Source organism: Colobus angolensis, unplaced genomic scaffold (assembly GCF_000951035.1).
Source record: "Colobus angolensis palliatus isolate OR3802 unplaced genomic scaffold, Cang.pa_1.0 Scaffold794, whole genome shotgun sequence".
NCBI classification, from domain to species: domain Eukaryota; kingdom Metazoa; phylum Chordata; class Mammalia; order Primates; family Cercopithecidae; genus Colobus; species Colobus angolensis.
This window is the reverse complement of record NW_012121754.1, coordinates 332,086-355,303: the sequence shown is the minus strand read 5'-3', so window position 1 is coordinate 355,303 and position 23,218 is coordinate 332,086. Positions and strand designations below refer to the sequence as shown.

At 44.1% G+C, this 23,218-nt stretch overlaps 1 protein-coding gene across 1 annotated transcript in view; it reads left to right on the top strand.

Annotated features, from left to right (window-relative positions):
- Window positions 1-9,260: 9,260 nt before the first annotated feature.
- The window catches only part of HPS1 (Hermansky-Pudlak syndrome 1), a 31,301-nt gene continuing 17,343 nt past the window's right edge, over window positions 9,261-23,218 (top strand). The window contains exons 1-6 of the mRNA XM_011928750.1: window positions 9,261-9,337; window positions 10,800-10,916; window positions 12,934-13,050; window positions 20,660-20,797; window positions 21,018-21,160; window positions 22,343-22,451. Coding sequence (XP_011784140.1) covers window positions 12,934-13,050; window positions 20,660-20,797; window positions 21,018-21,160; window positions 22,343-22,451 — 507 coding nt within the window. The 5' untranslated portion in view covers window positions 9,261-9,337; window positions 10,800-10,916. The remainder of the gene's footprint in view (window positions 9,338-10,799; window positions 10,917-12,933; window positions 13,051-20,659; window positions 20,798-21,017; window positions 21,161-22,342; window positions 22,452-23,218) is intronic.

Genomic DNA, 23,218 nt, shown 5'->3' with positions numbered 1-23,218 from the left:
TGGGATATTAGCATTATCTCTGCTGGAGAAAAGTTTGAAAATACCAGAACTGGGCTACAGTGAGACTAAGGCCTGGGGCTCCCAGAACCTCAATTCCCAAAAGCCCAGTGGCCCTCTGCAGCCCCACCCTTCCCCAGCAGGTGGGCAGTCCCTAGGCAGGTGGGCTCAAAGCCTTGCACTCTCCAGCAGGGCAGAGGCTGCTGGTGGATACCGCCTGAGAGGCTGCCACCTGCTGTCAGCACTGGGAGTTTCTGTGGCCTCCTGGCAGTGAGGACTCGGTGTGCTAACCCCTTAGCCTCCGGTGGTCGTGGCGAGGCCCAGCATCTGCAGGTGTTCTCCACAGGCACTCAAGGCCCCAGTGTCTGGAATGGATGCAGCTGCAGGATTCACCTTGGAAATCCATTGAGGGTAGCTTTATGTTTGAAAACACAAGGGCAGTGTTGAGCCTCTGCAGAAGCAAAGGTGAACCAGGTGGATCCCTCTGACGATAAAAACACTAGGAGAAGGGAAGACTAACATTTTGAAATGTCAATAGAGCAACCAAAATTAATAGCACCATGGCTTAGAAAAGGCAAGGGAAGAAAGGGCATAAACGCTTACCTAGCACAGCTTCCTCCACTTCTCCTCTCTCCAGCATCAGCACAACTGCCCCAGCCTGGCTCCTGCTGAGTGCTCTTTTCCACTAACTTACTCTCCACGTCCACAGATTGCCCTCTTCCAGCCACTCTGTGCCCAACCAGGAGCCCAGGGAAATCTGCTGTATTGAAGTAGAGTGAAGTTTCCATTTTAGAATTGTTTGTAATCTTTTCTTAGGATATACCAGAATTGAAAAGAAGATAAGAAGTACTCCAAAGAGAGATAGTGCTAAAATGAATTTTATTATTATTATAAGGCCCAAACAACTGGGACATACAGAACCCTTCCCTCTGAGTTCCACTAACCATGGCACGAAGGCTTCTGTGGCTGCCCTTCCTTGATCGAGTGCCTTCTTCTTATCAGACATGCTATTTCATTGAATGCTTACAGCAATCCTGGGTGGTATGGTGAGTGTTCAGACCCAATTGTAGATGGGGAGGATTAGAGAAAGAACTTGTCCAAGACCACCCAGAAAAACAGTGTGGCAAAACTAGGAGTTGAACCCAGGTCTGTTAAATTTCAAAGCCTGCTGTCGTTACACTGTGCTACCTCTCACCTGACTGATTGTAGCCAACTATTTTTCATCTTCGTGTTGCCCACAGCTAGCTTCCTTAACATCGCATGTGTGTCCTGCAGAGAACCCTAGCAGTGCCTTACCCCCAGTACAACTGCTGTCTGGTTTGAGGATGCCAACTAGAAGCTCTCCTGAGTAGTAAGTAGTGTTGTGGACAGCCTTTGCTGTAGAACTTTGAGTCTAGGTTCACCTTGCCCCATCAGTGGTCCTTCTGGTCTGTTCCACTATGATTTTCTATACAGCAGTTTTAAGGACCACTCCCACCATCACCACCAATCATAGGTGAGAATCTTTGGTATTCCTAAGGCCTGAGAGGTGAGTGGCAGAACCAGTCAGCACCCCGCACCCCCCTCCCCGCCCCCGCCCCCCACCAGCTGCTTCCTGGCCTCCATGACCCAAAGGTTAAATCCATTAACCATTGCCCTCGGGGTAGTATTTGCAAATACCACTTTAAAACAAGAAAGTCAAAATCCAGCAAACCAACTGCTTTGGCATCACCTCCTTCCAAACACCAAGGCAGCGCCTGTGAGCGCTGGGAGCATTTTGGAGGAGTTGACCAAGTTCCATGTGACTGGCTCATAAGTAAATCCCAGGGTCCCAGGGTCCTATGCACACAGCAGAGAAAAGGCGTCCTTCCTATGTGAACATTACTCTTCTAATTATTATTCATAAAAATATTCTAGGATCCTTTTTCAAGTTGTAAATGTTATGTGATAATTTATATGTTTGGAAGAAGCAAAAAGAAACTTTAGTTTTGTTCATCTGGAAGTTGGCAAAATGAGTTCAGGAATACCTCCCAGAAAAAGTTGCCTCTCTCTGCAGGAAATTTTAACAGGTTAATATTTTCTTCCAGAAAGCAGATTCGAGTATAGTTTATGAAACCTCGTGATTGTAGAGAGTTTGGGTCCAGGGGGTGGTTTACATTTTGAGGTAATGTTTTGTAAGTAACAAGATGTGACTACTCTAACTTCCTATTCTCAGGGTGTTCTGTGGGGAGAGGGAGGCAACTGCTGCCCACGCTACACCCTGACCTTAAGACTGATTGACCAACTAACTCATACTGGGGATCTCTGATTTCATGGTGTGCTGCCCTCGTCCCCTCCCCCACAACCTTTGCTTCAATTACTCTAAGTAGAAATTGAATTTCATAATTCCAGTTAGATGTCATTGACTGTATTAAAGGCATTGTTAACTATAATAACAGTTAAACCCCAGAAATTCAATGGCTTAACACAGTCCAAGTTTATTTCTCGCTTATAATTCATGTAAAGTTGAATTGGTGGTAATGGGGTGGAGGTGCTGGTTCTGTTCCATCGACATGCCCAGAGCAGTTGGAGGCCTAACTTGGAACTGGAGTCAGTCCTTTCTACTCATTTCCATTGGCCAGCAGTCATTTGGTCTCATCTCGAGGCTAGAGGAAATGCAGTCCTTACCTGGGCAGCTACTTTCCAATAACAACCATATTTCATGGAAAAGGAGCACAAAACTATGATGGATGCTAGAAGACCAGAGAATGGGTCAATGCTGTTAGATCCCTCTAGTTGATTTGCCATCAAGTGAGTATTACATACCGTTTGTGTGTGGTGTTATCTAAATCCACAGGACTTCTTTTGCACACTCCATAGTAACCTAACCTTCCTTCTGCATCTCCTCCACTTCTAAAGTCCTGCCTCTCCTAGTACTTGGCTGATTTTTATCAGAAAACAATCTCTGTGTTGCTCCACAGGCATGCAATGTAGATGCACATAGTAGAAGATGCTGCACCCTCTACCGGAAACATCAGAAATCTAATTTGAAACCTCAAATAGCAAAGTGGGTTAAAAGATAACTAGAGAATCATAGAGGCCAACTCTAGACCCAGTGAACAGTCACACCTGGAGACCAGAACAGGCTATTCCACTGATTTTATCCACCTCAGAAGACAACTCACTCAGCCTCTCTGGACCTCAGTGTTCTCATCTATAAAATGAGGACTTTGGATCTAAGTGAACTCTAAGTTTACCTGAAACTCCCTGTTGTCCAATGTCATGTCAGATGGTCTCTGGTCCAGCTGCTGTTGTTTTTCTATTTCCTCCTCACGTTAGCTTATATATTAGATACATCCTTTTGAGAAGTTTCAAAATTAGCTTTAAATTGTTGCTATTTCTACATAAATGCAATATGCCTTCTAGAATGCATGCACATGAAATTCAACACAGGTAACACGTTTTGAAGATCCTCTCACTCTCAGGGATAGCATCCTGAATTTTTTTTTTTTTTTAGTTAATTACTTTTTTTTGAGTTAATTACTTGACTCTTGCCACCCCAATTTCTTCCAAGTCGTGATTTAGTGCATATCTAATGTAGACTAATAATGCCCCAAGGCTTTAAAAACCTTGTTAGGTTTTTAAAAGGAAAAGATTGACCTCACATTGGAGAAATTAGTTAAACTGAACTTTAAGACAAGTACATGGGGTTGCTGCAGCAGCAACTGAAATGTAGTATAGTAGAATTTCACCATGTGTGCACCTAATGTCTTAGAACTCAACTATGTCTAGGTGTGAGTGGGTGGTGGGAGGGTGAGAAAATTGGAGGAGACAGTGAAAGGAAAGATGAAGAGAAAGACAGGGAGAGAAAGAATGAACAACCAAAATAATGCAATGAGAGATGCAGGAAAGAATGAAAAGCAACGTAAAGGGTAATTATGTGGGAAACTCTAAATAAATATAATCTAATAATAACAATGTCTCATGCAATTTAAAATATGTAAGTAATTAAAAATGCATTACAATAATACCATACATATTGAAAGCTGGTAAATGAAAGATATACTAACATCCTGACATTTTCAAGAAAGAGGTAAAACTACTAATTTACATTAAACTTTGATAAGTCAAGGATACATGTTTTAGTCTCTATGGTAACCACTGAAATAATATTTAAAAGAATATTTTTCTAAGTGAATGGAGAGGCAGTGGAATCATCACAAAAATGCTTCATCTAACAGAAAGCAAGAAAGAAGACAAAGTTAATGAAGAACAGTTGGGACAAATAGAAAGCAACTAGCAACATAATAGATTTAAAACCAAATTTATCTGTAATGGCACTAAATGTAAATGAATAAATGCTCCAATTAAAAGACAAAGGTTGTCAGATAAAAGAAAGTCCAACTAAAAGCTATTTCAAAAGAAATATCTAAAATATAAGAAATTAAAAGGAGTAAGAAAAAGATATGCCATGCAACAAAAGGTGATGTCCTTATGTTTATATGAGACAATAAATGTTTTTGTAAAACCAAAAAGCATTGCTAGTGATAGGGACATTTCATAAAGATGAAAGTTTTGATTTAACAGTAAGATATATAATTATAAATCTGCATGTACCTAATGACATCTTCTATATGTGAAGCAAAAAATCTCACAGAGATAAAAGGAGAAATAGACAAATTTGCAATTATAATAGATGTTTAACTCTTATTTCAGAAAATGAGAGAAAAGGCAAAAATCAGAAAAATAGAAAAGAGTTAAACAATACAATTAACATATTTTATCTAAATGATATACAGAGAACATTACGACAACAAATGAATAAAGTCCTTTTTCAACAACACATCAAAACATTTATAAAACTTGATTATATACTGTGACATAAAGTTTCAAAAAACTTCAAAGAATAATAACATACAATGTATTTCTGACAGCAGTGGAATGTAAGTGGAAATTATAGATAGATATAGATAGATAGATAGATAGATAGATAGATAGATAGATAGATAGATAGATATGAAACTAGAAAATCTCCCTGTGCTTGAAAATTAAGAAATACACTTCTAAATATTCCATGAGAAAAAAATCAGAAATCACAATAAAAAGTAGAAAATATTTTAAACTAAATGGAAAATACTACATATATAAATGTGCAGAAAAACTTCCAATTTCTGATAATGTTAAAGTTATATCAGACTGACCCTTTTGCCAATAACAATTACGAACCTTAGACAAAATTTCAAAAAACAGTTCTTTGAAGGCAATGCAAAACAGCTAAGAGCAGGCAGAAACTGCAGGAGATACAGCTCTTCAATGAAGAAAATCACACTGGGTGATATCCGCATTTATTTGGCTTTTCTAAGGAAGGAATTCCCCTAGTTCACAACAGAGAGCAAAGTCCCTCAGCAAGCAGCTATTATGTTAGGCCGTGGAGTGACATTGGTCAAGACTACCAGAGCAGCTGAAAATTGAATGGAGAGTGAAGGGGAACAGGTGGGAGAAACTTAAAAAGCTGGTACAAAGTACACTCAAATATCTGGCTGACCTCTGAACTATACTCTAAATAAATCAGAAGAAAAATTAGCATTTTTAAGTAATTGAAAATGAAAACACAGCAGATAAAAAGTTGTGGGATGCTGATAAAGCAGTACCTTGGGGAAGATCTACAGCACTAAACTCCATTAGAAAAGACAAAAGCTCTCAAATCAATGGCCTTTGTTTCTACCCTAACAAACTATTAAAAAGAAGAAAAAAAATAAACCCAAAGTAAACAGAAGATAGGAAATAGTAACTATCAGAACAGAAATTGATGAATTAAAAAACAGAGAATCAATAAAAATTGATTAAACTAAAAACTGCCTCTAAGAAAATCAATAAAATCCTTTTAAATTTATTGAACAACATAGACTCCAAAAATAGATTCACACACAGATGGTCAATTGATTTGAGACAACTGTGCCATGGTAATTAATTCAATGGAGGAAAGATTTATTTATTTATTTATTTATTTATTTGAGACAGAGTTTCACTTTTGTTGCCCAAGCTGGAGTGCAATGGCATGATCTCAGCTCACTGCAACCTCTGCCTCCCAGGTTCAAACGATTCTCCTGTCTCAGCCTCCCGAGTAGCTGGGATTACAGGTGCATGCCACCAAGCCTGGCTAATGTGTGTGTGTGTGTGTGTGTGTCTGTGTATGTGTATGTGTGTATTTTTACTAGAAACGGGGTTTCACCATGTTGGCCAGGCTAGTCTCGAACTCCTGACCTCAGATGATCTGCCTTCCTCGGCCTCTCAAAGTGCTGGGATTACAGGCATGAACCACCGTGCCCAGCCGAGAAAATGTTTTTTTTTTTCAACAAATGGTGCTAGAAACATTGGACATCTATATGCAAAACAAAAAACTAAAACCTCAACCTTCTCTCACATCATACACAAAAATTAACCCAAAATGGATTGTGAACCTAAAGACAGAATCTATAACTATTAAATTTCTGCAAAAAAAAATAAAACATGAGAAAATCTCTGTGACCCTGGCTAAACAGAGACTACATAGGACACAAAATGCACAAAGATTTCTGCTCTTCAAAAATCACTGTAAAGAAAAGGAAAAGACAAAGCCACAGACTGAGGAAAAAAGATCTAATAAAGGGCTTGGATCCAAACACGTAAATCAAATAAATAATAAGACAAACAATCCAATTTTTAAATAGGCAAAAGATTTGAACACTTGACATACTACCACATACCTACTAGGACAGTATCAAGTGCTAACAAGACTACAGAGCAATTACAACTCTCAGTGTTGCTAGGAGGAATGCAAAATGGTACATTCACTTTGGAAAATGGTTCAGCAGTTTAATAGAAATTTAAACACAGACTTACCATACAGCCCAGCAATCCTAGGCCTAGATATTTACCTAAGAGAAATATAAACTTATGTTGAACTACCTCACACCCATTAGGATGGCTACTATAAAAATTTTAAAGAAAATAGAAAATAGCAAGTGTTGACAAAGATGTGGATAAACTGGAACCCTTGTACACTGTGGGTGAGAACGTAAAATGATGCAGCTGCTGTGGAAAACAGTATGGTAGTTCCTTAAAAAATTAAAAATAGAATTACCATATGATCTAGCAGTTTCACTTCTGGGCATATGCCCAAAAGAATTGAAAGCAGAGTCTCAAAGAGATATTTGTACACTCATGTTCATAACGACCTTATACACAATGGAAGTAACCCAATTGTCCATCAACGGATAAATGGATAAGCAAAATATAGTATATACAGACAATAGAATATTATTCAGGCTTAAAAATAAAGAAAAAAGGAAAGAATTCTCACATATGCTATAACATGAATGCACCTTGAGAATATATGCTAAGTGAAATAAGCCAGTCATAAAAAGACAAATACTGTATGATTCTACTTACATGAGGTACTTAGAGTAGTCAAATTCATAGAGACAGAAGGTAGCATTGTGGTTGCTATGAAGAGGAATGAAGAATTATTGTTGTTGTTGTTGTTGTTGAGATGGGAGCCTTGCTCCGTTGCCCAGGCTGGAGTGCAGTGGCACGATCTTGGCTCACTGCAACCTCTGCCTCCCAGGTACAAGCGATTCTCCTGCCTCAGCCTCCTGAGTTGCTAGGACTACAGCTGTGTGCCATCACACCCTGCTAATTTTGTATTTTTAGTAGAGATGGGGTTTCACCATGTTAGCCAGGCTGGTCTCGAACTCCTGACTTTGTGATCCGCCTGCCTCAGCCTCCCGAAGTGTTGGGATTACAGGCGTGAGCCACCACGCCTGGCCAGAATTATTGCTTACTGGATATAGTTTCAGTTTTAAAAGATGAAAAGAGCTGTGGAGATGGATGGCGGTGATGGCTGCACAGCATTAGGATGCAGTTAATACCACTGAACAGTACACTTAAAATGCTTAATGATCAATTTTACATTATATGTATTTTACCACAAACAGATTTGAAAAAAAAGAAACATGTTGACACAAAAAGCCTGCACATAACTAAAAAATATGTAATACTGGATTATATAAAAATTTAAAACTTTGGTGCTACAAATGATACCACTAAGAAAGTGAAAAGACAGGCCATATAATGGGAAAAAAAAAATTTTTTGCAAATCATGTATCTGATAAGGGGCTTGTATCCAGAGCATATAAGGAACTTTTAGAACTCAATAATAAAGACAATTTAAAAATGCATAAGGGATTTGAATAGACATTTCTCCAAAGAAGGTACACAAATGGGCAAAAAGCACATGAAAAGATGCTGAACGTCAGGGAAGTGCAAATGAAAATCACAAGATACTACTCCACACTGGGTTACTATACTTTAAAAAAAATTAACAATAACAAGCATTGATGAGGATGTGGAGAAATCAGAATCCTCATACATTGCTGTTGGGAAATGGAAACTACCAGTAGGGGAATGAATAAGCAAATAATAGCATATTCATTTGATGGAATTCATTCAACCACTGAAAGCATATTGAGTGAACGATCTCAATGGTGGGCTGGGGAGAGAGATGCCTGCCGCAGGGCTATGTGCTGTGGATGGGGAGTTGGAAGAATTTGCCCTAAGGTGGGCTGGAAGGGGTGGGTAGCGGGTTGTGGGGAGTGATGCTCTCTTTGATCTGCAGGTAGTGGAGGTATTGATTCTTAGCCTCTGCCTTTCCCCCAAGGGATGCTCAATCTACTATATCCCCAGCCAGTTCCTACAACCCATACCCTGCTGGGCTGGGCTCGGAGCTCCTAGGTGGCACCCAGGCACTGAGGGGTGGATTGTTCGGGAATTTAGCCCCTTCCATTATTAACAGAGTGCCCCCTCCACTTCCAGCCACCCCCAGTACACATACCATTTTTTAAAATTAATATTGCAAACATAGGTTCAACACAAAACTCCTAATGTGCACTCCGCTCCCAAAATAGATTGAAAACTTCTATAAAGAAATTCCAGCGTTGGCACTCTGGGGGCAACTAAGCCCTTCTGTGCGCTGTCACCTCCCCAAAGGTCAGGAAGAGCAGTCACAAAAGGACAGCTCTAGCCCCAGAACTTCAGTTCATTAAGCAAAGCCTGGGGTTCCAGGCATGGGGAGGAGAGAAGGAATCAGATGAGGAGCCAGGAAACCTGGGTTCTGAGCCTAGTTCGGCCCCTCAGCAAGTTATTTCTTCTCTCTGAGCCTCCATTTCCTCTTCTGTAAAACGGGGCATGGGCAAGGCCTGGCAGGGGCGGGGCTCGAACCTGCGGAAAGCGACGGCGGCTCCGGCCCCTCCCGGGGCGGGGCGGTCACGTGCGCGATCACGCGGTCCTACCCGGAAGCGCGCCCGGGCTCCTGCAGGCAGGGCGCTGTGCGCGCCGCGATCCGGTACGTGAGTCTCCGGGCTGTCCCCTCCTGGGGAGGCGATCCTTCCTCCGGAGCCCCTCGCAACCCTCCCGGAAGTAGAGGAGGGGCTCTAGGGGTCCCGGAGCGGGCCCACCCCTAGCCTCACCCACTCCTGGCGTGTGGTCGTGGGCCGGTCGCTTCCTCGCTCGGAGCCAAAGTTCCTCAGCCGTGAAGAGGGGCGGATGTCACAAGTCAAGCCTCCTTCCCAGGGTGGCCGTGAGGTTCGGGGGTGGGGAGAGGTGGGGATTTGGGGGTGAAAATGGACAGAAACTGGCGTGCTAGGCAAACGGGAGCCGCTGACTCGCTCTCTGCAGAGACTCAGGGACAGGGCCGGGCTCCGAAGGTGTGGGAGCCCAGAAGGAGCTGCTGAAGGCGGGACCAAGGGCCACAGGGAGGTTTGCTGGAGTCCAGATGGTGAAAGTGCGCTCTGGGGGTCGCCCCAGCTTGGCCCTCCCCCCGCCATCTGGAGCACCCTTCGCCAGTGAGTCCCCTCCGAGTTCCCTTTCTAGGGCAGGATAGCGAGGTGAAGCCGAAGTCACAACGTTTCACCGGCGAGGTTCTCTTCCCAGCAGCCTTTGGGAAGCATCCCCCTGTTTCGGGAATGTGGCATTCGGGCCAATCATGTGGGTGATGGAGGCCGTCTCAGGGTTAGGTTGCTAAAGGCCGAACTCTTAACAGCAGTCTCTGTGGCGGGTAGTCACTTGCCTCTTACTCGCTCACAGTACTTGACTTCCTAATTAAGTTTTCTGTTGTTCCTGCCTTCTATCCAAATATGAAAGATTCTGGAACCAGATTCGTTAATCCTGTTATTTGAAGAAGGGAAGCTGGGAAATAGGAATAATGATCCCCACACCTATATAAGAAAGCAGTTTGCTAAGGTTACTTTGCAGCTTGCCTGGTCACTTCCGTGATCTAACCCTGTAGGGAGGTAGAGTAGGGGATGTTGCTCTATTTCTCCTTGGAAGTTTGAGGCTCAAAGAGGTTTATGCGACTTGGCAAAGCCAAAACTAGAACCTGGTCCCAGATGCCTTTCCTGTTCGTTTCCTTCCACTCATCGCATCATCCCAGGATCCCCACTTCCTTCACTGGGATTACATCCTCGTCGCCTGGGGTGTGCTATGCTGTCTCCCGTCAGTCACTCCTAGCAAGCTCCCTGGGGCTGCTTGGGGAGCTCTCAGTGACCCACAGAAGTGAGAGCACTTCATAGGAACAAAGGAGGAAGGAACAAAAGTGGGCACCTGCTCTGTACAAAGGGCTGTACTGGCCGGGTTCGCATTCTCCATTATGGGAGGTGAGGGGCAGGATCCCGGATATGTTCTTAGCAGACTGCCTCAGGGCCTGGAGAGACCAGGGACCACGCAGCCCTTCTCCAGCTTGTCCTTTCCCAGTGGGCAGCAGTCAGGACCAGGGCATCTGTCTGCCCTCATATTCTCTCTGTTTTAAGCATTTGCAGGACCAGGGATGCTGTGCTGCTCTCCCATGAACCAGTCCCCGAGTCTGTCTGCTGCAGCCCTTTCTGAACCTCTGACTGTCTGGATGCTCCACTGTGCTCCTTGCCAAGGTAGATGATTTTGCCCCACCTGGGGAGGACAGGGAGGCAGGCAGCTTGGGAGGCAGATGGAATGAGCTAGGCAGTGGACTGAGTGCTCCTGAGCTCTGCAGACCTGCTCATCCCCTCCCCAGCCCTGCATCCTGAGGCCACCCCCATCCTGATGCCTCATCTCTCCTTCACCCCTCGCATCCAGGTGGGTCATCACAGCCTGCTGAGTCTTTAAAGCTCCTCCCGGCACCCACCAAGGGGTGAGCACTCATTACCCGACATCCACACCTAGATGACTGCCTTCATGACCTCGACCTGCCCATCTCCAGTCAGCCGGTCATTTCTCTGCTCACAACCACAGCCTCCATTCCATAGCCCACTGCTCCCTAACCCATACACTCTGGTCAGCTTTGTCACATGTACCTGGGAGTCCCAGAGAAGCCTCTTCAGGTCCACCTGCCTCTCCCAGCAACCTCCTCTTCACACCTGTTGCACTCTCAGTGTCTGCCTTGGCATTGAGTAATTCTGTGGGAATAGGCTACATTCCTCCTTCACTGTGCTGTTGTCTCCTGGCATTCGCCATAAACGCCTTGGGACCAGTTGCACCGAGTTAGTTTGGGAGGAATTCAGTAAGGACCACTAAGCTGGACATGGGGATGACAGAACACAAGACCTGGAGATGCTATGATCCTCCCAAAAAAACTGGAAATCCGCATGTGTGAGAGTTACAGCAGAGCTTCCTAATCGTTGTCATGGCTTAGCACACATACCACATGATTATATCTGCATGACACCCTGAGGCACATAAGAGGATTTGAAACCACTGCCTGAGGCCTCTCAGCTGCAGCAGGCAGCCTGGAGTGCTGTCCTCACCAGCCTGGTCAGGGTGCCCCAAGCGTTAGAAGATAAGCGCTTGCCGCACCCAGAGGGCCACGGCACACAGTGTGGGGAGCTATATGAAAGATCTTCCAGTGGGTGAATAGTGAAGACATTCCTTACACAATCAAGCACAGAGTGTGTGGTGTGTGTGTGGCAGGGGGGTGGGGAAGGAGATTTGGAAGGGCTGAAGACACTGGTGACTGTGGCCCTAGAAGCTGCAGCCTACTAGGTACAGGGTCTTTAGGCAGCCTCTGTTCTCACCATGAGCAGGGAGAGCAGCATTTGAATGAAACTTCTATGGTGCTGAAGTAAATTCAGGGGCTTTGAGGCTCATCTTCTGGAGCTGTTTTTTGTTTGTTTGTTTCTTCAGACAGAGTCTCGCTCTGTCCCCCAGGCTGGAGTGCAGTGGCACAATCTCGGCTCACTGCAACCTCTGCCTCCCGGGTTCAAGCAATTCTCCTGCCTCAGCCTCCCGAGTTGCTGGGATTACAGGCACTTGCCACCACGCCTGGCTAAGTTTTGTATTTTTGGTAGAGACGGGGTTTCACCATGTTGGCCAGGCTGGTCTCAAACTCCTGACTTCAGGTGATCCACCTGCCTCAGCCTCCCAAAGTGCTGGGATTACAGGCATGAGCCACCATACCCAGCCCTGGAACTGTTTTTATCTGAGGGAGAGATATCTCTGGACTGCGCAGAGATGGAGGTGCAGCAGCGCCCTCCAATCCACACCAGGCAGTAACTGTCTGCTGTAAGCATGGCCTCCCTGGGCATTCGGCTCCATGTCCAGGCCAAGACCTAGGTCCCTTCCTGTCCCAGTCTGGTTCCGGTCAGCCCTGTGGTGGGTCTGATGCTGTGCTGAGAGGGACCAGATACCACAGAGGAAAGAGCCCCAGCCTTGGCATCAAACAGATTTGGGTCCGGATTCCAGCTTTGCCACTTCAGGCTGTGCCTGTGTCCTGCTCTCTAAAATGGGAGTGCCTAAAGAGTCCTACTTTGTCCAGTTGTAAGGGTGCAACAAAAACGGAAGGCCCTTGTGATGTCTGGTGTGCAGAAAGGGCTCACTGGATGTTTGCTGGGGTTGGGGTCCTCTTCGTTACTCAGGCTGTGCTCATGGATGTTGGGGCTAGGTGCTGACCTTGACCTTGCCTTTCCCTGGCAGATGAAGTGCGTCTTGGTGGCCACTGAGGGTGCAGAGGTCCTCTTCTACTGGACAGATGAGGAGTTTGAAGAGAGTCTCCGGCTGAAGTTCGGGCAGTCAGAGAATGAGGAAGAAGAGGTAAGTGCAGGGTAGGCAGTCCCAGGAGGAATAGATAGGAAGGAACCATACAAAACTACCAGCAGGCAGAGAGGCAGGAAAACCTGTGTTCACCCTGTCCTGGGCAGCATGAGCAGGGTGTTGTGTGGGGTCCAGCATCCTTCACCGCTAGACCCTCATCCTCAAGGTCTGCCTCTTGATGCTCTGAGCTCAATGACCCCACCCCCACACCCCACCAGGGCTCTCTGGGCTAAGTGAGGGCAAGAAGATGTCGAATTTTAATCACGTAACAGAGGAACTTGGAGCCATCAGTTTGTGTACCCTAAAAAGTTTAACAAGGCTGGGCGTGGTGGCTCACGCCTGTCATCACAACACTTTGGGAAGCCAAGGTGGGCCAATTGCTTGAGCTCAGGAGTTTGAGACCAGCCTGGGCAGCATGGCGAAACCCTGTCTCTACAAAAAAAAAACACACAAAAATTAGCCAGGTGTGGTCCTAGCTACTTGGGAGGTTGAGATGGGAGCATCACTTGAGTCCAGATGGTAGAGGCTGCAGTGAGCCGAGATTGTGCCTGTGCATTCCAACCTGGGCGACAGAGCAAAAAAAAAATGAAAAAGTTTAACGTAAGCTGAACGCATTAATTTTTTAATAGCTGTATTAAGGTATGATTAACATACCATAAATTGCACATATTTAAAGTACACAACTTGATAAGCTTTGATATGTATATATAACTATGATTCTATCAGAATCAATAAAAGGAATATATCTACCACCTCAAACATTTGTAATCCTTTCTTTCCCATCCCCATCCCGTAGGAACTGCTGATCTGCTTTCTGTCATGATAGGTTAGTTTGTATTATATGAGCTTATATACATGGAGCCATACAGTGTGTGCTTGGATTTAGTTTGGTTTTCGTTTGACTGCTTTCACTCAGCATGATTATTTTATGATTCATCTGTGTTGTGGCATGTATCAATAGTTCATTCCTTTTCTTGAGCGGTAATCTATTGTATCAGGATGCCGCCATTTGTTCATTCATTTACTTGTTGATGGACATCTGTGTTATTTTCAGTTTTTGACTATTACAAATAAAGCAACTATGAACATGCACGTACAAGTCTATGTATACATGGATGCTTTCACGTCCAAGGACAGATACTTAGGGTAGAATGGCTAGATCATGTACGTGTACGTGTAACTTTTTAATAAACTGCCAAACTTTTCCAAAGTGGTTGTATAATTTTTGGTTCCAGCTGTAGTGTTTGAGAGTTCAGTTCCTCCATATCCTCACCAATGCTATGGTCCGTCTTTTTAATTGTAGCCATTCTAATAGATGTCCACTAGAATCTCACTGTGTTTTACATTTCATTTCCTTAATGACTAATGGTTTTGAGCATTTTTTCATGTGCTTATTTGCCATATGTTTTGTCCAGTTTTTCTCTGAGTTGATTGTTTCTTCTTACTATTCTTACTGAGTTTTGAGAGCTTTTAATATATTTTGGATGAAGTCCTTTATCAGATACATGTTTTGCAAATACTTTCTTCCAGTTTGTGGCTTGTGTTTATATTCTCAGTGGTATCTTTCAAAGAGCAGAAGTATTAGAACTTGAGTTTGTCCGTTTTGCATTTATGGATTATGCTTTTAGTGTTATATCTAAGAAATCTTTGCCCAACTCACAAAGAGTTTTCTCTACATATTCTTTTGAAAGTTTTATAGTTTTAGGTTTTATATCAGGTCTGATGATCTACTTTGAATTTTTGTGTGTGGTGCGAGCTATGGATTGAAGTTAATTTTTTTTTTTGCATTTGGACATCCAGTTTAACACTTTAACATTACAGCTCAGAAATACTTGTCCTTTTCACTTACATAATTTTCACTGTATATTTTAAAGGAGTAATTTATTTTGAAAATGTTTTCCCGATTAATTTTGGGTTAAAAATGTTTTTTATTGGGGATGCAGTGGAAGGTGTTCTTACGTGTCTGCAGCAGCATGGACTGGTGGCCTGTCTTGCCCTTTCTGCTCTAAGGGGTCTCATCATCCAGCCAATGAGTGAGCCAGCTCCACTTCAGGGGGTCCATTTACCATCAGTGTCACCCATGTTCTCATCACAGTCTTTAGGCAAACACAAGATATCAGAGATAGACATTCAAGTGGTTTTATTTAAGCTGTTTGTTAGACTTTATTTTTTAAGTCAATACATGTAATATTTAAGACTTTTTAAGTATTTCAGTTTTTAAACTACTGTTACAACTATGTCAACTTAAGAAGCAAATTGTTTGGTGGCCTTTCTCTTCCTCTTTATTGAAAACCTGGCAAAGGAATGAACTCCTGAATTTTCACTTCCTAAAAATGGGTAGTGTAAAGGAAAGGTGGTCTTCAAAGTTTTGTTGTTGTTGTTGTTAATGTGCAACACATTCTTTTCTTGTCATATAAATAACATGAGTTAATTGTAGGAAATTTGGAAATACAAAGAGATAGTTTTTAAATGACCTGTAATTCCACTACCCAGAGCTATTGGCTTTTTAATATACTTTCTTTGGGTCTTTATTTTTTCTATGTAATTGGGATTATACCACATTTACAGTTTTACTGCCTGTTTTGTTTTTTTTTTCACTTGCCATTATATCAAGATATTTCTTCTATTTTCTTAAATAGTCTCAGAAGCGTAATTCTTAATGGAAACATTATACTCCAGTACATGAATCAGTGTATCATCCTTTATTTAACCATTTTCCTCATATGGACAAATATTTTGCTCTTAATTTGCTATATCACTCTTGCTTTAAGGAACATTTGTGCTTAACTTTTATCTCATGTCAGATTATTTCCTTAGGATAAATTCCTAAAAATAAAAATATTGAGTCAAAAACCATTCAAAGATATTGTACTACTTTATAATTCCACCAAGTAATATATGAGTATGCTCCTTTATACTCTATATACACCAAACATTTTTATCTCCCCTGTGTTAGTCCATTTTCATACCACTATAAAGAAATGCCCAAGACTGGGTACTTTGTAAAGGAAAGAAGTTTAATTGACTCACAGTTGAGCACGGCTGTGGAGGCGTCAGGAAACTTACAATCATGTCAAAAGGTGAAGGGGAAGCAAGACACCTTCTTCACAAGGCAGCAGGAAGGAGAAGTGCTGAGTGAAGGGGAAAGAGCCTTTTATAAAACCATTAGATCTCATGAGAACTCACTATCACAAGAACAGCATGGGGGAACCTGCCCCCATGATTCATTTACCACCACCTGGTTTCTCTGTTGACATATGAGGAGTATGGGAATTATGGGGATTGCAATTCAAGATAAGATTTGGATGGGGACACAAAGCCTAATCATATCATTCTGCCGAGGCCCCTCCCAAATCTCATGTCCCTTTCACATTTAAAAACTGATCATGCTTCCCAACAGTTCCCCAAAGTCTTAATTCATTCCAGCATTAACCAAAAAGTCCAAGACCAAAGTCTCACCTGAGACAAGGCAAGTCCCGTCCACCTATGACCCTGTAAAATAAAAAACAAGTTACTTCCCAGACACAATGGGGGTATAGGCATTGGGTAAATGTTCCCATTCCAAATGGGAGAAATTGGACGGAACTAAGGGACTACAGGCCCCATGCAAGTCCGAAATCCAGTGGGGCAGTCAAATCTTAAAGCTTTGAAATGATCTCCTTTGAGTCTACGTCTCACATCCAGGTCACACTGATACAAGAGGTGCTCCCAAGGCCTTGGGCAACTCTACCCCTGTGCTTTTGCAGGGTACAGTCCTCTTCCCGGCTGTTTTCACAGGCTGGTGTTGAGTGGCTGCAGCTTTTCCAGGCGCATGGTGCAGGCTGTCGGTGTATCTACCATTCTGGGGGCTAAAGGATGGTGGCCGTATTCTCACAGCTCCACTATGCAGTGCCCCAGTGGGGACTCTGTGTGGAGGCATCTGACCCCACAATTCCCTTACTCACCACTCTAGCAGAGGTTCTCCATGAGGGCTCTGCCCCTGCAGCAAACTTCTACCTGGACATCCTGGCATTTCCATACATCCTCTGAAATCTAGGTGGAGGTTCCCTAACCTCAATTTTTGATTTATGTGCACCCGCAGGCCCAACACCACATGTAAGCCACCAAAGCTTGGGGCTTGCACTCTCTGAAACAACAGCCAGAGCTGTATGTTGGCACCTTTTAGCCATAGCTAGGATGCAGGGCACCATGCCCCCAGACTGCACAAAGCAGCAAGGTCCTGGGCCCAACCCCTGAAATAGTTTTTTCTTCCTAGGCCTCCAGGCCTGTGGCAAGAGGGGCTGCTGTGAAGACCTCTGACATGCCCTGGAGACATTTTTCCCATTGTCTTGGTGATTAACGTTTGGCTCTTCATTACTTTTGCAAATTTCTGCAGCCAAGGCTTGAATTTCTCCTCAGAAAATGGGCTTTTTTTTTCTATTGCATCATCAGGTTGCAAATTTTCCAAACTTTTATGTTCTGCTTCCCTTTTAAAGGTAAGTCCCAATCCAAACCATCTATTAGTGAATGCATAAAGCTGAGTGTTTTTAAGAGCACCCAAGTCACTTCCTGAATGCTTTGCTACTTAGAAATTTCTTCCACCAGATAGTCTAAATCATCTCTCTCAAGTTCAAAGTTGCATAGATCTCTAGGGCAGGGGCAAAATGCTGCCAGTCTCTTTGCTAAAGCATAACAAAAGTCACCTTTTTTCCAGTTCCAAATAAGTTCCTCATTGCCATCTGAGACCACCTTAGCCTGGACTTCATTGTCCATATCACTATCAGAATTTTGTTCAAAAGCATTCAACAAGTCTCTGGGAAGTTCCAAACTTTCCCACATCTTCCTGTTTTCTTCTGAGCCCTCCATACTGTTCCAACCTCTGCCTGTTATGCAGTTCCAAAGTCACTTTCACATTTTCGGGTATCTGTATAGTAGCACCTCACACCTGCAGTACCAATTTACTGTGTCAGTCCGTTTTCATACCACTATAAAGAACTGCCTGAGACTGGGTAATTTATAAAGAGGTTTAATTGACTCACAGTTCAGCATGGCTGGGGAAAACTCAGGAAACTTACATTCATGGTGGAAGGCAAAGAGGAAACAAGGCACCTTCTTCCCAAGGCGGCAGGAAGAAGTGTCAAGCAAAGTGGGGAAGAGCCCCTCATAAAACCGTCGGATGTCATGAGAACGAGTTGAGAACAGCCTGGGGAAAACCACCCCGTGATTCAGTTATCGCCACCTGGTCTCCCTTGACACGTGGGGATTATGGGGATTACAAGTCAAGATGAGATTTGGTGGGGACACAAAGCCTGACCACGTCATCCCCTCACCAAAAAAAAGTTCTATTCCTGCAGAAAAAGCTACAGTCATGCCTTGCTTAATGATGGTGATACATTCTATTAATAACAAATTCATCATTAGGTGATTTCCTTGTCACGTGAACATCAGAGTGTGTACTTACACAAACCTAGATGGTGTAGCCGACTACACACCTAGGCTGTACAGTATGGCCTGTTGCTTCTAGGCTGCAAACCTATATAGCATGTGACTGTACTGAATACTGCAGGCAGTTGTAACACAATGGTAAATGTTTGTGTATCTGAATGAACATAGAGAAGGTATAGCAAAAATCTTTGTGTAATCTTATGGGGCCACTATCGTGCGTGGTCTGTTGCTGACCAAAACATTGCTCTTCAGTACATGACTATACTGCTTTTAAGATGAGTTTCTATCAAAATCTGGATTCATAAGTGATTTCTGTATTAATAAAATCTGTTCAAGAAAATCATGGTATATGAATAATTCAGCAAATATTTGAATTCTTGCCTGTTTATTGAATTCTTGCCTATCTGTGGGGGTATTCATTAACCAAATATTAATTGAGAACATATCATGTGCCAGTCTCTTGGGGTAAAGCAGTGAACATAGCAACATGATCCCTGCTTTCATGGAACTTAGAGTCTAAAGAAGGACGTTGTACAGTGAACCAGATGGCAAATAAGTACCATGAGTTCAGGTAGTGACAAATAGTCTGGAGAAGTTAAATGGGGTATGGGATGGGGAGTGACAGAGGCAGGGGTTGGTGGCCTAAGGTGGCCAGAAAAAAAAAAAAGAAACAATCTGAGCTGGAATCAGAATGACGAGTAGGAGCCACTGTGAAAGCCTGACAGACAGACTGTGGGAGCTGGGCACACTCCTTGGTTCCTGAATGTTGGCAGGAAAACCTACTCCATAGTGCTGTGTCCCGCTTGTACTTCAATGCTGCACCTTCCCACTGGCCAGTTGCCCGTCTTGTCAAGGCAAGGTCTTACTCAGCTCCTTGTAGATTTCCCTAGCTCCAAGTTAGTACTGTGCCTCCCCCATATTTCATTCACGTCTCCTGAAATCCTCTTGGGAAATCTGCTGTTTTCTTCCTTTCTTTTTTTTCCACTATGGAGAATTTGATTTGTAACTGTTCTGCTGGCTTTATCCCATTTTATTCACACATTTGCAACAAACTTGTCCAGTTCCTTTTTGTTCTTATGTATTTGTTTTGTTCCTTGTTTCGGCGAGCTGAGAGAATGGATGGAGGAAGAACTTATCAAAGTCAATGCAGGCTTGTTATGGAAAATAGAGAAAGTACAGAAATATACTTAAAAATAGAGGGAAAAAAATCACTCCTAATTCCTCTATCCAGAAGTAACTTTAATAAAATGGCTTTCTCAGTATTTTATCAATACTTCGCTTTTTTCTATGCATTCACATTCTTGTTTTATTTTTAACTACAACATTGTGTCAGAGGAATTTTCCATGTCATTGAAACACTCATATATATATATATATGTGTGTGTGTGTGTTTGTATGTATATTTTACTTTAAGTTCTAGGGTACATGTGCACAAAGTGTAGGTTTGTTACATATGTATACATGTGCCATGTTGCTGTGCTACACCCATTGACTCGTCATTTACGTTAGGTATATCTCCTAATGCTATCCCTCCCCCCACCCCACAACAGGCCCCGGTGTGTGATGTTCCCCTTCCTGTGTCCAAGTGTTCTCATTGTTCAATTCCCACCTATGAGTGAGAACATGTGGGAAACGCTCTAATATTTTAAGTGGCTATAGACTTTTCCATAATTTTGATGTACTGCTATTTATTTAACTATTTCGCTGATCCTGGATGTTTATATTTTTTTCCAATTGTTTGCTATTATATATTATACAGTAGTGAACATCTTTGTGCGTGTGTCTTTGTCCTAATCTGATCATTTTCCTTAGGACAAATTTTCCAAAGTAGACTTATTGCAAAAAACAGCACAGACTTTGGTACATGCTGCAAACTTCCTTCCAGCTCCCCGTTCAGTGTTCCCCACATTCCACTATTGTAATGAGGCCCAATTCCTTAATGTTTCCTTCCAGATTCAGAGCCTAAACAGCACCATTACCCAGCTGGCCCTCCCCATTCTTCCTAACCACTACCCAAAGTGTTGGGGGCAGTCTCTTTTTGCCCCCCTCCCTACCAGGACAGTGATACCCTCCCAGGAGGGTCTAACACTATGGAACCCTTGATATCAAGGCCTGGTCTTGTCCTTTCCTTTGTTCTTGTCGTCTGACCCACTCTACGCTGTGATATTTTCCCCCATTTTTGCAGCTCCCTGCCCTGGAGGACCAGCTCAGCACCCTCCTAGCCCCGGTCATCATCTCCTCCATGACGATGCTGGAGAAGCTCTCGGACACCTACACCTGCTTCTCCACAGAAAACGGCAACTCCCTGTATGTCCTTCACCTGGTGAGTCTATAGCTCTGGGGCCCATGTTCCTCTTCCCTCCGCTCGATGGGGAGTCCACAGGCCTCTCTTATCTGGAGCTTTAGACTCCTTTAGAAGGCAGAAACGGCATCTTATCAAACCCCCCTGGGACCCGAGCCTTCCTTGGCTTGTCCGCAGAGACTAGGGCAGGTGAAGGGAGTGCCCTGGGGGCTGGCTGACACTGGCCTGCCTGTGCCTGCAGTTTGGAGAATGCCTGTTCATTGCCATCAATGGCGACCACACTGAGAGCGAGGGCGACCTGCGGCGGAAGCTATACGTGCTCAAGTACCTGTTCGAAGTGCACTTCGGGCTGGTGACTGTGGACGGTCAGCTTATCCGAAAGGAGTGAGTCCTCAAAGCTGGTCCCCTCTGTCCTTTGCCGAGCACCCTCGCTGGACCAGGCAGTGTGTGCCTAGCCCCTGTGAAGCTGCCATTTTTCACACACTGACCCCAGCTGGGTCCCTAGTTCAGAGAAACAGAGCTCAAATGAACCTTGGAGATAATCTGGTCCAACCCTCTGACTTTGTATCTGGTGAAACAGAGCAGAGAATGGAACTCACTTGCCTCGGGTCATCCAGCTGGTGGTTGGCCACATCCAAACTGGAAATCTGAGCTCAAGACTCTCAGTCCAGTGCTCTTTCCATTCTCCCAACATCGTCGCCCATCATTACAAATCTGGTCTGAGCTAGTCCTCTCTGGCTTCTCAAGCTTCAGACTGTCTCTCCAGAAAAACACAAGCTCGTGCACACTCATACAGTCTCATGAAGGTTTTCTCAGGAGACAGACCCTAAAACCTGTCTCTGGGCCCACAGTAAAGAACTTGGGGAAAGGGAATGATGGTTCAGAGTATACACTGAGATGGGAGGGACCCCAGAAAAGGCTTGTAGTTGAAATGTAGACCTAGAAAAGAGAAGTTCATGGTATCACCACCCCCTGATTCTCTAAGATGGATTAGGAAGCTGCAGAGCGTGAAACTCTGGGACTTTAGAGTTTTGTAGCAATGTGAGCAACTACCCATATAGAGGCATTTCTCAAATGCACAAACACTGTTTCATGAGTCATTTTAGCCCAGATAGGTCATGGTTTCAGTGGCAAATACTACAGGTGGTGGATGCCTGTTACATGAACCACATTGGCTAGTGCAGACCTTGCCAGCATCCGAGATGGCTGCGACCCTGTGTAGGACCCTGATGATGGACCAGACCTTTCTGTGTTCAGTGGCCTCTGTGTGAGAAGCTTAAGCATCACCCTGGCTCTCTCTAGCTGGCTTTGTATGACGTGTTTGTGTGACAGAGGTTGAGGAGTGAGGTGATTTGCTTAGCTGCCTGCCTTCTGGCTCCGTGCCTATCCCACCCCACTCCACAGCTAGAGCTCAGCCAGAAACCTGGCCCCCTTTCCCAGCTGTGTGGGCAGGTCACGCGGGCTCACCAGGCTCTGATGCTGAGCTGGGACTGTGGCCCTTCGGTTGGGTGTGGGGGAGACCAGCTTTCTCGTGATCTCTCCCGCCCTCTCTGGCTCTGCCCCCAGGCTGCGGCCCCCAGACCTGGGGCAGCGTGTCCAGCTGTGGGAGTACTTCCAGAGCCTGCTGTGGACCTACAGCCGCCTGCGGGAGCAGGAGCAGTGCTTCGCCGTGGAGGTGACTACTGGGCTCGGGGGTCCTCAGGACTTGGAGCTGTCAGGTCAGAGGGGGCATCCAGCTTTAAGACCATGTTTTAACCCTAATGAGTGAAGGCACAAGCAGCCCCTGAAACTCATGTATTCAGAGAGAGTTGTTCTTTGTGGCCATATGGAGGGTTGTGTACTCTGATGAGCTTTCCCATGGTAAAACAGCTCGATCCTGGATAATACACACTTTTAATGTAATTTTTGGGTTCACTGTAAATTATAGAAATCTTTGAAGACAGTTCCTTCAACCCTTCCCTCCTCCTCCCACAAAATTATATTGAGCTGGAACTGGAGGGAAAAGCAGTGGAGAAAAACACAGCACTAAAGGCAAGATTGCCCCGAGTGCAAATGATATCCCCACTACGGCCAGTAAACAGCCTTGGGCCAGCAGCAGCATAGGAGAGCTGAGCCTGCAACTCTAGGTTAAGCCCAGCCCCAAAAAGTTAAAGTGGCTACTGGTGCTTTTATAAAGCCTAGTAAATAAAAAATTAAAAAATTAAAAATAAAAACTAAAGTGGCTGCTGGTCAGTAGCACTCCTTGGCTTCCTAAAGAGGTAAACCAAATTCTCTTGCAAGCAGTGGTTTTCATACTCCAGGGTGTGTCGGAATCCTCTGCAGGGCTTGTCAAATACAGGTTACTGGGCCTCACTTTCAGCATTTCTCATTTAGCAAGTCTGGGATGGGGCCTCTGGAACTTGCATTTCTTTTTCTTTTTTTTTGAGACGGAGTCTGATCTGT